At 35.1% G+C, this 11,453-nt stretch overlaps 3 protein-coding genes across 3 annotated transcripts; all 3 read left to right on the top strand.

Moving 5' to 3' along the window:
- The first annotated feature begins 504 nt into the window (after nucleotides 1-504).
- Nucleotides 505-4,434, top strand: LOC141838497 (uncharacterized). Its single transcript, XM_074726004.1, has 4 exons — nucleotides 505-721; nucleotides 2,493-2,615; nucleotides 3,927-4,046; nucleotides 4,135-4,434. The coding sequence occupies exons 1-4, from the start codon at nucleotides 682-684 to the stop codon at nucleotides 4,200-4,202; spliced, it is 351 nt and encodes a 116-aa protein (XP_074582105.1). The 5' UTR covers nucleotides 505-681; the 3' UTR covers nucleotides 4,203-4,434.
- A 244-nt stretch (nucleotides 4,435-4,678) lies between these two features.
- On the top strand, nucleotides 4,679-8,802 carry LOC141827718 (protein CONTINUOUS VASCULAR RING 1-like). The gene is made up of 7 exons (XM_074715038.1): nucleotides 4,679-4,924; nucleotides 5,649-5,701; nucleotides 6,887-6,996; nucleotides 7,379-7,546; nucleotides 7,620-7,717; nucleotides 8,220-8,346; nucleotides 8,469-8,802. Exons 1-7 carry the CDS (start codon nucleotides 4,751-4,753, stop codon nucleotides 8,561-8,563), a joined length of 825 nt encoding a protein of 274 aa, XP_074571139.1. The 5' UTR covers nucleotides 4,679-4,750; the 3' UTR covers nucleotides 8,564-8,802.
- A 1,783-nt stretch (nucleotides 8,803-10,585) lies between these two features.
- LOC141833161 (putative WRKY transcription factor 43) lies at nucleotides 10,586-11,448 on the top strand. The gene is made up of 2 exons (XM_074720549.1): nucleotides 10,586-10,926; nucleotides 11,024-11,448. Exons 1-2 carry the CDS (start codon nucleotides 10,586-10,588, stop codon nucleotides 11,199-11,201), a joined length of 519 nt encoding a protein of 172 aa, XP_074576650.1. The 3' UTR covers nucleotides 11,202-11,448.
- The last annotated feature ends 5 nt before the right edge of the window (nucleotides 11,449-11,453 follow it).

The raw sequence follows: 11,453 nt of genomic DNA, 5'->3' as shown, positions 1-11,453 counted from the left end.
ACTTGAATGGTGATTCTCTGAATGAACCTTAGGCAACAATTTGCTTAAGGTGAATCTGAATGTAATTTATTTCACTTTAATTATACCCTTTAAATGTATATTTAACATTATTTGTAAGTGTATTTAGACTGAATGCAATTAATAATGTATAAAATTCAAGATAGTTTTAAATTGCATGCTTCCTTGTCAAAGTTGAGTATTAAATTTGTTTAAAAAAATATTTCATTTATCTTCTTTTAAAAATATTTATAATTTTAAAATCATCAAAAATATTTCTAAATTATTATCTTTGATAATATATTTTATGCATGCACATATTTGTGTATTTTGATAGTCCAAAATTTTAAAAAGTATTTTTAAAATTTCATATATTATTTGGGTTGTTTTCCTAAATTATCAAACGCGAGGCTAATAATTGAATCTTTATGGATCCCGATGCAATTTTACAAAACCTCTAAATTAAATAAAGCAGCCCAAAGGCCAAATCACCCCGAACCCATGCAATTATCCACGAGTAGCCAAACCCCACCTCCTGCGCCTTGCTCGCTTGCGAGATCGATCTACGATTCCTCCTCTCAAGATTACCAATCGCCCCGGATTCGCCCCATCGCCTCGTGCTCTGACCCTTTTGGTGGAGTTTCTCGATCGTAATCGGCTCAATTGGGGCGCCACCGCGCGAGGATGGGCTGCGCTGGATCCACTCCGGTCAAAGGAGGAGAAGGCGAGCTGAATAGATCTTTCCTGTCTTGCTTATGCCTGTTCCTCTTGTTTACATCTCGATTCATTTTATCGAATTGGACCTCTATTTTGCTCAGTTGCGCAAAATTGTTTTTTTGGCTCTTGAATTGCCGTTGTTCTGTTGCGTATCTGTAGCATCTGGGTTCAAGACATGTTTTTTTTTTCGTTTAAAAAACCAGTTTCCTCTTAGCATTGGTGGCAATTAGATCCGATGAGATATTTACATTCTTTGCTGGAGGACGGGTTGACCGAGTATAATGAAACGGTTTTTAATGGAGAGTTTTCTTGTTTGAGTTGAAGGTCAATGACTTTTTGAGATTCTTTTGAGCGTTTCAGGGGAAGTGATAGCTACTGGTGTGGTAATTCTCATTCAAATGATTTTTTTTTAATCTTCTTTGAATGGTTTTCATGTCTGACTTTGGATTGGATAATTAGAGCATATAATATTGCTTATATTCTTTTATGATATCTGAAAAGGAACTATGTTTAGCTATCAGAAAGTAGGGGATTCATGTAGAAATGAGAAACTTAAGTGATATAGCAATCATCAAGAAAATCTGCACTATAGCATTCTATAACTCATGACAGAAAACTCTAGGAACAAGTATCAGCAAAAAGGATCAAAAGTCAGATTGTTGTGCTCTAAGCCCTTTTCTCCTTAGGCCAACTATTCACCTATTTTCAAATCTAATGTCAATTGAAGAACAAGTACGAGGCTGAATTTTTTTCTAGTAAATAAATTTGCAGCAAGCCCATTTTGTTTCTGAAGTATGTTGGCCTTGGCCTACTTTTCTATTTTCATGTTGGAAAACTGGGTTTTATTTACTTCACCAGGAATTTGATTATGTGTATGAAGCAAGTTCCTTGTTTTTTTTTTTCAATACACATGCAGATTTTGATTCATGCTCTCCTACAAGAAACTAATCTTTCAGTCTGATTGATATCTTGCTGATCTTATGGAAAGGAAATCCAGATTCATTTGTTCACCAATTGCACCGAATGGTCCATTTAATCACAATTCACTTAGTGACTTTCTTTTTTGTTTTCTGTCTTAGGTTAAATGCATGCACTAAAACTTTTACCCTTTTAGTTGTGCCATGAATAATGGGCTGCTAGATCTTTCTGTATAATATATCTCGTTCCACAATTTCTGTGCTGAAAGAAGTTTTCCTCAACCGCTTGAATTTTATATGAAAACATAGTGGATTTTCCTTGTGGGTCATGTTTATTCATAGATCTAGAAGCCTTTTGTATTAAATAATTCCTGATATTGATTTTTTGCAAATCCAAATAGTTAGAAGTTGGAACCATCAGGTCTTATTATAATTTCAAGATAGACAGTCAAAGTGATTTTTCTTGAAAGGAAAAACTTTTGTGTGATGTGTATACTGGTTATATATGGTTGAGCAGTATGTTAAATGTATGGGATGAGCCAATCGGGATCCCATGTATTGCAAATGTGTTAAACTTCAATCTTTTTCATGTTAGGACCTCCCTCCAGTTAGCTCTAGCTGTTGAATTGCTCATATACAATGTCTGTAGGAGATGAAGCTAGGAAACACCCTTTTGATTCCTTTTTGCACCAGAACTAATAAGCCCAAAGTTAACACATGCCCATCAAATTACCATTTTTTTCTCATTAAATACTCAACATAACAAGCAATAGCCTATAATGGAGAACTGCAGCATTTGATGCATAATTTAGTTCGTATGATTGCACCTATATCAATCTGAAATAGCTTCAATGCATTCAGAGACAACTAAGACACTGCGGAAGCCAAGATCCTGGAAGCATCCCCAACCGATAACTAGGGCAGAACTTAAACAGTTGCGTGAAGAATTTTGGGACACTGCCCCTCATTATGGTGGCCAAAAAGGTGCTTATCTAATCAATTCTACTTTTGCCTGTGTTATTATCTATTGATAGTTTTAGCATTTCTTGCTTGCCATATAGTGTGTTTGTGTGAAATCTCACGTATGCTGCTGCCAGTGATGGTTCTAAACTGGGTGCTCATAATTGCTGCTGAACTTATCCTGAATAACAATCATATGATTTCCCACTGTCTTAAATTCAATGCATTGTTTAACAGGGTGCATTATTAGCATTGTGTCAACAATATACATGATACAGAAATATGTTAATATATGCATTTATTTTGGTCATACAACCAGAAATTCATTAGTACCCTGAATTAGATTGCAATATCAAGTCGTTCCTTATAATTCAAGAGTATCAGGTAATTTCAAACAGGAGACTACAACCTGCAGGTTAGTGGCTATTTCTTTCAGAGATCATTTGAACAATTGTAACGATAATGGAATATTTAAAGAGGAATATTTTTAGTAAGAAGACTTTTGGAGTGGAAAAAATTATATATTTCTAGAATATTCTGGATTATTAGGGAGATTCTATTTAGGCTGCTCAAATTTGTTGGCCATTTTTAGATCTGCAGTAGTGCAGTTTATTATATCTTGATCTGTTAGCTGATATTTGCCTCTTTCAATTTGAAATTTATCAAGTTTAGGATTATAGATGGACCAAACATTGATTACAAAAACTGGTTTGTTATTATGGATGAAGCTTTTGGATTGTTAATCTCATAAAGCCAACCAGCTAGTTGGCTCGTAAAGGCATTGTTATATCGCCAAAGGGTTGAGCATCCAATATGGATACTCAACTCTGCAACAGGTGACAACTTTGCAGGATTTTGCCTAATGGTGCTAATTTTTAGTTAAAAAGTTCATGTCTATAACAACATTCTTTATAAATGTACACTTGAGCTATATATGAATGAAATACATATCTCTGTTTATGCTAATAGTTTATATATATACTATTACTATATATATTATATTGCTAAATTCATAAATTGAACATGAACTCTATGTTTTATTTTTGAATCAGTTATAAAGTTTGTAAATACATTCATTTATATTGAGTTTGCTCAGATTCACAGAAGTCCATAAACAAGTCCTTAGTATTTTGAAATGAATAACTTACAGACTAATCTAAATTTCTAAGTCACATCTGGCATTGAGCTTGGTAAATGTATGAACATTTGCTATTTTTCAATTTTAGTTGAGGGAAAAGAACCTACTTTTATGGTTTGTTTAGTTCTGTGCTACTTTGTTTCCTAAAGCTACCATGAACTTCCCAGAAGCATTAATGTAAGTTGATAATATCTCAGAGATCTGGGATGCACTCCGAGCTGCTGCCGAAGCTGATTTAAGCCTTGCACAAGCAATAGTGGACAGTGCGGGAATCATAGTTTCGAATGCCGATATGACAGTGTGTTATGACGAACGAGGTTACAACTGTTTTCTTTACTAATTACGCTTTCGTTCTCCTCCATCTTCAGGTTTCCTAGTTGTGACATACTCCATGAAATTTTACAGGTGCCAAGTATGAACTACCCAAGTATGTTTTGAGCGAGCCTAGTAATTTGGTCCGAGACAGCCAATGAAAGTGACAACCAAAGCAAGAGCAAGTCATTAATGTAAATCATATATATGACTCGCTGCCCCTTTGAGTTTGAGACTCTGCTAGGAAAATTTTTTTGGGCCAATTCACTCATCAACCTTTCCCTTTGAGTAACTAGAACAAAGCTCCATTCAGAAACAAGTGTGTCTTCGTGTAACTTTCAAACTCATTTGTTCTCAAAGTGCAGTTTCTTGGTTTTTGTTCATGCTATAAAAGATTGCGCATATCTTGTTAATATTATCAGTCAAGCAACGCAACACGTGGCATTATGCAGTTCCAATACATCTCATATATTTTAAGATTAATATTAAATTAGTTAATACTCAAAAGTAAATTTATTTATTTATTTGTTTTATAAAAGAGAAAAATAATTATTTATATTTTCTTAAAATATAAATAAAGAATGGAAGCTAGAAGCGTTGCTTTATCAGTTCCAGTTTCCTTGTCGCGGACGAAACGTTACGTCCTTGCTATAACGCCAACAAGGGTTCAAACCGTTTTCCATTTCGGCAGGAGAACAAGGCGCAGGTGATGGTCGACGACAAGTCGCTGATTGCGATGGCGAGCAGGGAGAGAGATCGGGAGCTCCTTATCCCAGTGGAGGACCGCCCCTCCGACGCCGACGAGGACCCTGACGCCAAGGCGTCCTCTTCTTCAGTCGCCGGTTCCTCCGCCTCCGTCCACCTCCACAGCTCGGGTCGAGAGGTCGCTCCCCTTCCACTAATTTGGTTTCGCCGCTTCTCTTCTTGATTTAGGGTTTTTGTTTACTTTGATCTGGTCGGAGTCTCCTTATTCTGATCATTTTATGCGTTATTTAGAGGATGGTCACTAGGGTTTGGTCTGGTGCGGTCTTTTTTCTTTTCGATTGACTTTTCGTCTCGGATTTGTTTGCTTCAAGCGGTGGATCAAATTAATGGAGAATGACTGAATGAGCTGCAAAAATTGCTCCTTTTGGTTTTGTAAAATAATTACGTTCATATAGGAAATACTGAAATAGCGAGTCAACTAAATGCAACCGTGTTCCTTGTCTGCTCCTGCAAAGAAATCTGTTGGTTCTGCCTTAAATTTTGACGCTTATATAGCATGATACTCAAATTATGTTCCTCGTCATATCAAAATCAGTTCCCTCGAAGTGTGTGGCTCGTATGACTAGAACTGCATGGATAATGTGTTATCTTTGGTCCCTTTTTAATAACGCCGTTGGTAGATTTTCACGTCCTGTTCATGCTGTAAAATCCATGCTCGTAATCTCCGTGATATTAGAAAGAATTATTGGATGATGGCTTCAAGAATCAACTACAAAACACTGGTAGACTTTTATTAGAAAGAACTTATTCCATGAGAGATGCACAGACATATCTGGAATCTTTGCACTGTTTGGGGCTGATTTACGGAAACTTACCTCAGTTATTCCCACTTGTGGTCTCAGGCCTTTTATAAAGTTATACGAAGTTGGGCATCAAAGAAGTTCATGACAGGATGGTAAGCTTCTCTTTGTTGATCTTAAATTTCTCCGGTCCTTCATAAGAAACTAGATTTCTTTTGGTGTACGCATTCTTTTAGTTCTATCCATTGGAAATTTTTAGCGGCTATGAAAATGTATGTGTGAATGTGTTTCTTTGCTATTAGAACTAGTCTATTGTGGCCTTTGCTGGTTTTTATGTTTTCTTTTCTGTATGTGTGAATGTGTTTCCTTCTTTCTTATATTTAATGTCACGTGCTGATGGTAAAACACAATTTTTAAGCTCATCATTGTTAGGCTGAAGGACTTGCTGATTTCAGGAAAATTTTCAGAGTTGTCTCTCTCCCTCTCATGATGCATTTATTTATGCGTTGAGGTGCCCTCTCCCTCTATGAGATGGTAGTGCCAGGTGTAGTGTAGCTATCTTAATGTAAGCATATGTGAACAAATGACAATATGTTAATTGTAAGTTGGTTATAACCTATAATAAGTGGAAAGGTAGACGAGAGTGGAACTTGGATGCAAGTCTTCATCATCTGTGGTTTGAGCAGTGAGTTGCCTTATATTATCTCGGAGTCAGTTGGTCACACCTTATATCTTATGAAGATTACTGATTATTGTTACTTGAAAAATAGAGATCCAGAATTAATCATAATCTTTGTCGAAATTTTCTTTGTATGATTGATCATATCCGTAACAAGGTCGTTCAACTTTGGTTTCTCAAGATCAGTAGCCGTAAGTATGTTTACCTCATTGATTCTTCATTTATCGCTAAATGTATTCAATAGACTTAGTTTATGTATTCAGTATGCTTCATTTATTTTCCTTTAATTTTAATTTAGACATTATCTTTGTTGACAAGTTATTATGAAGAACATATAAATATTAAAACTCAGGCCATCCATCAGAATGGGTGCTGGATATACTTGAATGATGCAATAATCACCAGTAATCCAAAAGCTTAAGCTCTTAGAAAAGGGACCAATTTATTTACTTGTATCCTGATACTCCCCATCATGATGTATAATTATTTTGCTTCACCCCTTTTTTCTGGCTCTTTTCTATTTCTAAGCCATATGCTAAATGACTGGTGTATTTAACTATAGAAAGCACATTGGTTTTGTATGTGTTGTATTTGTTACCATAACTTTCAAGTACTCCTGGATGAAATCTTAATTTCTGATCTATTATTGTTTCCTGTGCAGTGTCATCTTGTTTCCAATTGCAATCACCTTCTATATCACCTGGTGGTTCATTCACTTTGTTGATGGCTTTTTTTCACCAATCTATGCTCAACTTGGGATTAACATATTTGGTACGAAAATCGATTCTCTCAGAGAACATTTTGGTTTATCTGCCTAGATTATACCTTTCTGTATCCATTATTTAAGAGCATGCATGTATTGGTAATTAATATTATTTAACTTTTTGTAATCTTCTCACCACTCACCGGCTTTATCTCTCAATTATAATGCCAAAATTTCAGGCAAACTCATGTCCAGGTATTATTCCTGAATTAGCCATTGTAAGGGTTCAAGAAGCATTTTTTTATTGCATCACATAATTTATCAACATTAATTACTGTCTTGGATAAAGATAAGTGCTCTGCTGGGTGTGTGTTAGTTTAAAAGATCCTTTGCATTTTGTTATCTTAGTTAATCAGGTGGTTTACTTAAATGGAACTCTCATTTTTGTAGGACTTGGTTTTGTGACTTCCATAACATTCATCTTCCTGGTTGGAGTGTTCACGTCATCATGGTTAGGGGCTTCTGTTCTCAGTCTGGGTGAATGGTTTATCAAGCGCATGCCTTTTGTTCGGCATATCTACAATGCCTCTAAGCAAATTAGTTCTGCTGTATCACCTGGTATTTTATACTAGTCTTTTTTTTAATTCTCTATCAGATGTATTCGTGCATAATCTATGTTCCCATTTTGCAGACCAGAATAAACAAGCCTTTAAAGAAGTTGCCATTATTAGGCATCCTCGAGTTGGTGAATATGCCTTTGGATTTATCACTTCAACTGTTCTTCTTCAGGTCCATTATTGCCATGAATGCTTAGTTTTGATATTTGTTCTAAAAAAAGTCTATGCTCATGTTCTCTTGGTGCAAATTTATGCACCTCTACTTAGGAGTGGAAAAAAAAAACTAGTATATCGGATCAGGTGGCATATATGGGAATAAATTAAATCATTCAGGCTTAGCTAATTGCCATTCTCTCTGGTTATTTATTTCAAAAAAGGTCAAATAAGTAGAATGGCAGAATGAAAACGAAGGGCTGACAAAACATGTGGTAGAGAAAGGAGCGAAGGAAGAAAAGTGGAAAAACTAGCCCCGTGTGTGTGTGTGGAACAGAAATCACTATTGGTACCGGCTGAAGCATCATAAAAGTATCTAACGCCCATAATTATGTATTGTTTGTGCTCAAAGCTGTAATTTTGGCAATTCTGAAGATTCATTTCTCTATCATGTTCTTCCTCATAAAAATTGTTCATTTTGTACAGTAAAGTATATCACCTATTTCTCCATTATGCAACAGAGCTACAATGGAGAGGAGGAACTCTGCTGTGTCTATGTACCAACAAACCATCTCTACATTGGTGATATTTTTCTGGTCAATTCCAATGATGTCATCAGACCAAATCTCTCTGTCCGTGAAGGAATTGGTAAACCACAGCCCTTCCACCATTATTATTTTTATAGCAACTCAGCTCCGGAAGAGCCGACTCGGCCAAGAAAACATCCTGTGAACTCATCCTTATTAACTCAAATCCATCGTTACTTGCAGAGATCGTCGTCTCAGGTGGCATGTCAATGCCTCAAATTCTAACAACGCTACATGAAAGCCCAGCACTCAATCGAAGTAGAGCCAGCAGAAGTTGATACCAAATGGCACCATGCCTTGGCAAGTAAACACCTCTTCATCTTGCATGTCAAATGCCCATATATTTAACTCTACATATATTTAACTCTACCAACAGTGCTTGGTTTAGACAGAGGTAGATAAAAGCTCTGGTGTTATTATCTAGATTTGTGTACTATTTGGATCTCACAAAACATATGTTGTAAATTCTAATTTCATAGCTTCAATCCATTAGCTGGGTAAGCCAGTTTAGCGTTTATTACCACAACTATATTTCATGCATTGTGAATACCAGTGCCACTCCAATTTTCTTGCCTGCTTTCTAATAAGCCTAAAATTAACATGGAAGCTTTTAGTTCAAGATCTGTTGTGGTAGCCATAGATGTTTTCGAGCCATATTTTACTGAAGTTAATAAATAAATTAATATACATTTATTATATACTGAAATTTCCCATTTAAAAATTTAGTTGAATGCATGGGTAATTACGTCATAATGCAGTGAATATTATTGCTGAAATTTTTGATGCATTTAACGGAGTTCTTAGGACAGAATTCCAATTCGCCTTATTTTATTTTATTAAAAAGATGTCTTAAATCTACTTTGTTCTTAAATCTTTCCTATTAAATAAAAATGATTCTCTTTTTATTTTAAATTTATTTTTTTTTATAAATTCGATTTTAAACTACTTCTTATATTCATATAATTATTTTTATTTTCTAAAATTACAATTTTATTTTAAATTGTAAATTTAATTTAAACTTCTATTGAAATAATTTTTTATTGTAAAAAAAATTATCTACATTATAAAAATTGTAAAAATATTTTTCTAACTTTTTATTTGTAACTATTTTTTATTGTGTTAAAATGTTAAAAATATATTTTTAAAAAATTATATAAACTAGTTACTGTATCTACATTATTCTATTAAGAAGATCTCACTAATGCAGCATCCTGTATCAATATCATTGCCCATTATGACATAATCTCCCTTTTTGTATGTCTAGCTTGAGCTGTAATCTTATTTTTGAGTCATAATTGTGTTTATGGTGGTAATATTCAACTTTGGTTTGAGAGAATTTTAATTAATGAGTAATTAATTTTAATTTTCAGTTTTAAAAATTTTAAATAAATTTATTTTTAAAAATAAAAAAATACTTATCACATTTTAATCTTCAATAAATTTGAATGTGTTAAATATATATATATATATACTAAACTTGATCGCAATTGTTTAATTTTTCTTTAGGTGAACGGCAAGTAAATTGTATCATGCATGAAAATGAATAAATTGGCGAGATCAATCCTTTTCTAAACTGTGATTCTTCCTTGTCATGTTTGCGTTGCTAAATGTCTTATCTAACCAGAAAGCTTCTCTCTTACTCTACAGCTGTTCCTTGTGTGATTAATTTCCATTTTTTTTCCTCACATTTTCAGTTTAGATCTCAAACATTGAGTACTTCACTAAAAAAAAACTGTCTGAAAAATAAAAATAGTTTTCAATAACTTTGAACTATTATTTAATAAATCGAAATGGCAAAATCTCTATTGAATTGCAATTATTTTATCTGAGATTGTGAGAGACATTCGGGTAAAATATTAATTGAAACTACAGGGATCAAAATGAAATCAACCGACACATAAATATAAACATCAGGCAACTAGGAGAAAGCATGAACATTTGATTATAATTAATTAATTTAGTTTTTAATCTCAATAAAATTTTGATAATATAATTTTTTTTTCTAAAAAAGTTTTATGAAATTTCAATCCTTGTATGGCACAGTAGATATTCTAGTGCAAGTTAAGCTTGACTGTGTTCAAACTTGCTGATGGATAATCCATCGAGGAAGCTTAATTTGTCTGCCAAATATGGCAGTTGAACTGCACCAAGACATCCTGAATCTCCATTAGCTTCTTCTTCAAACATCAATTGTGATCGATCCACACTCCTCCAACCTCTCCCAACTCCCAAACTCCCTTTCTCTCCTATAAATCACCACTCTCTTCCGGATTCCCCAAACTGTTATCTCTCAATCGACCATGGAAGGACTTCCCACTTACTGCTTTCCTCCTCTCGACACTAACAACCAGAATCCAGCAGCTGCAGTCGGTGCTGATCTCGATCACTGGCCGACCTTGCTAGCTCAACTACTCCAGCCACCGCCGGGGATAACCACACCGCCACCGCCGGGGCTATTACTATCCGACGACGGTGCTGCGAGGGAGGGGAAGGAGAAAAGGAAGAGAAAAGGAAACAAGAAGATCAGTGAAGAGAAGCCGAGGTTTGCATTCCGGACCAAGAGTCCCGACGACATACTCGATGATGGCTACCGGTGGCGCAAGTACGGGCAGAAAGCAGTCAAGAACAGCTCATTTCCCAGGTGATATCAAAAAATTTCAAGTTAATTTCTGTTTTATGTCTATTTACAATGATCTGAACGAATCTCTTTTTCTCATTGTTATTATCGATGAATGAAGAAGTTACTATCGATGCACGCATCACGCATGCAACGTGAAGAAACAAGTCCAGCGTCTCTCCAAGGATACGAGCATCGTCGTGACTACCTACGAAGGAATTCATAACCATCCATGCGAGAAGCTAATGGAGGCTCTTGCTCCTCTGCTCAAGCAGCTCCAGTTCCTCACAGGCCTGTAATCATCGATCAAGGTTGCTTAATTCCTGACCAAATCAAGAACAAGATGTAAATAAGTATACATACATATATATACACACACACATACAAAAAGTTGCATGGTATAAGTGAATTGCATGTCAAAGTTGATTCATATGTAGAGAAGAGAAAGGAGTGTTCTTGTTCTTTTGGTGCATGGTTCAGTTCGATCTCTTTTATGTGATTTGTGTTTGAGCGTGTTATTGGAAATCAGATTGATCAATTTACCCATGAAC

The sequence above is a fragment of the Curcuma longa genome, chromosome 1 (assembly GCF_044706935.1).
Source record: "Curcuma longa cultivar G26 ecotype Majalengka, Jawa Barat chromosome 1, ITB_CL_G26_1.1, whole genome shotgun sequence".
Classification (NCBI taxonomy): domain Eukaryota; kingdom Viridiplantae; phylum Streptophyta; class Magnoliopsida; order Zingiberales; family Zingiberaceae; genus Curcuma; species Curcuma longa.
The sequence above is the reverse complement of the archived record's forward strand: the minus strand, read 5'-3'. Positions and strand labels throughout refer to the sequence as shown.

What these genes read in the sequence shown, in the direction of transcription:
- LOC141838497 (XM_074726004.1), top strand. Translation starts at nt 682, where the DNA reads ATGGGCTGCGCTGGATCCACTCCGGTCAAAGGAGGAGAAG. An exon ending in TCCGGTCAAAGGAGGAGAAG is followed by an intron (nt 722 to 2,492) that starts GCGAGCTGAATA and finishes CAATGCATTCAG; the next exon opens with AGACAACTAAGACACTGCGG. An exon ending in AGTGTGTTATGACGAACGAG is followed by an intron (nt 4,047 to 4,134) that starts GTTACAACTGTT and finishes GAAATTTTACAG; the next exon opens with GTGCCAAGTATGAACTACCC.
- LOC141827718 (XM_074715038.1), top strand. Translation starts at nt 4,751, where the DNA reads ATGGTCGACGACAAGTCGCTGATTGCGATGGCGAGCAGGGAGAGAGAT. An exon ending in TCCACAGCTCGGGTCGAGAG is followed by an intron (nt 4,925 to 5,648) that starts GTCGCTCCCCTT and finishes TTGTGGTCTCAG; the next exon opens with GCCTTTTATAAAGTTATACG. An exon ending in TAGTTCTGCTGTATCACCTG is followed by an intron (nt 7,547 to 7,619) that starts GTATTTTATACT and finishes CCCATTTTGCAG; the next exon opens with ACCAGAATAAACAAGCCTTT.
- LOC141833161 (XM_074720549.1), top strand. Translation starts at nt 10,586, where the DNA reads ATGGAAGGACTTCCCACTTACTGCTTTCCTCCTCTCGACACTAACAAC. An exon ending in AAGAACAGCTCATTTCCCAG is followed by an intron (nt 10,927 to 11,023) that starts GTGATATCAAAA and finishes CGATGAATGAAG; the next exon opens with AAGTTACTATCGATGCACGC.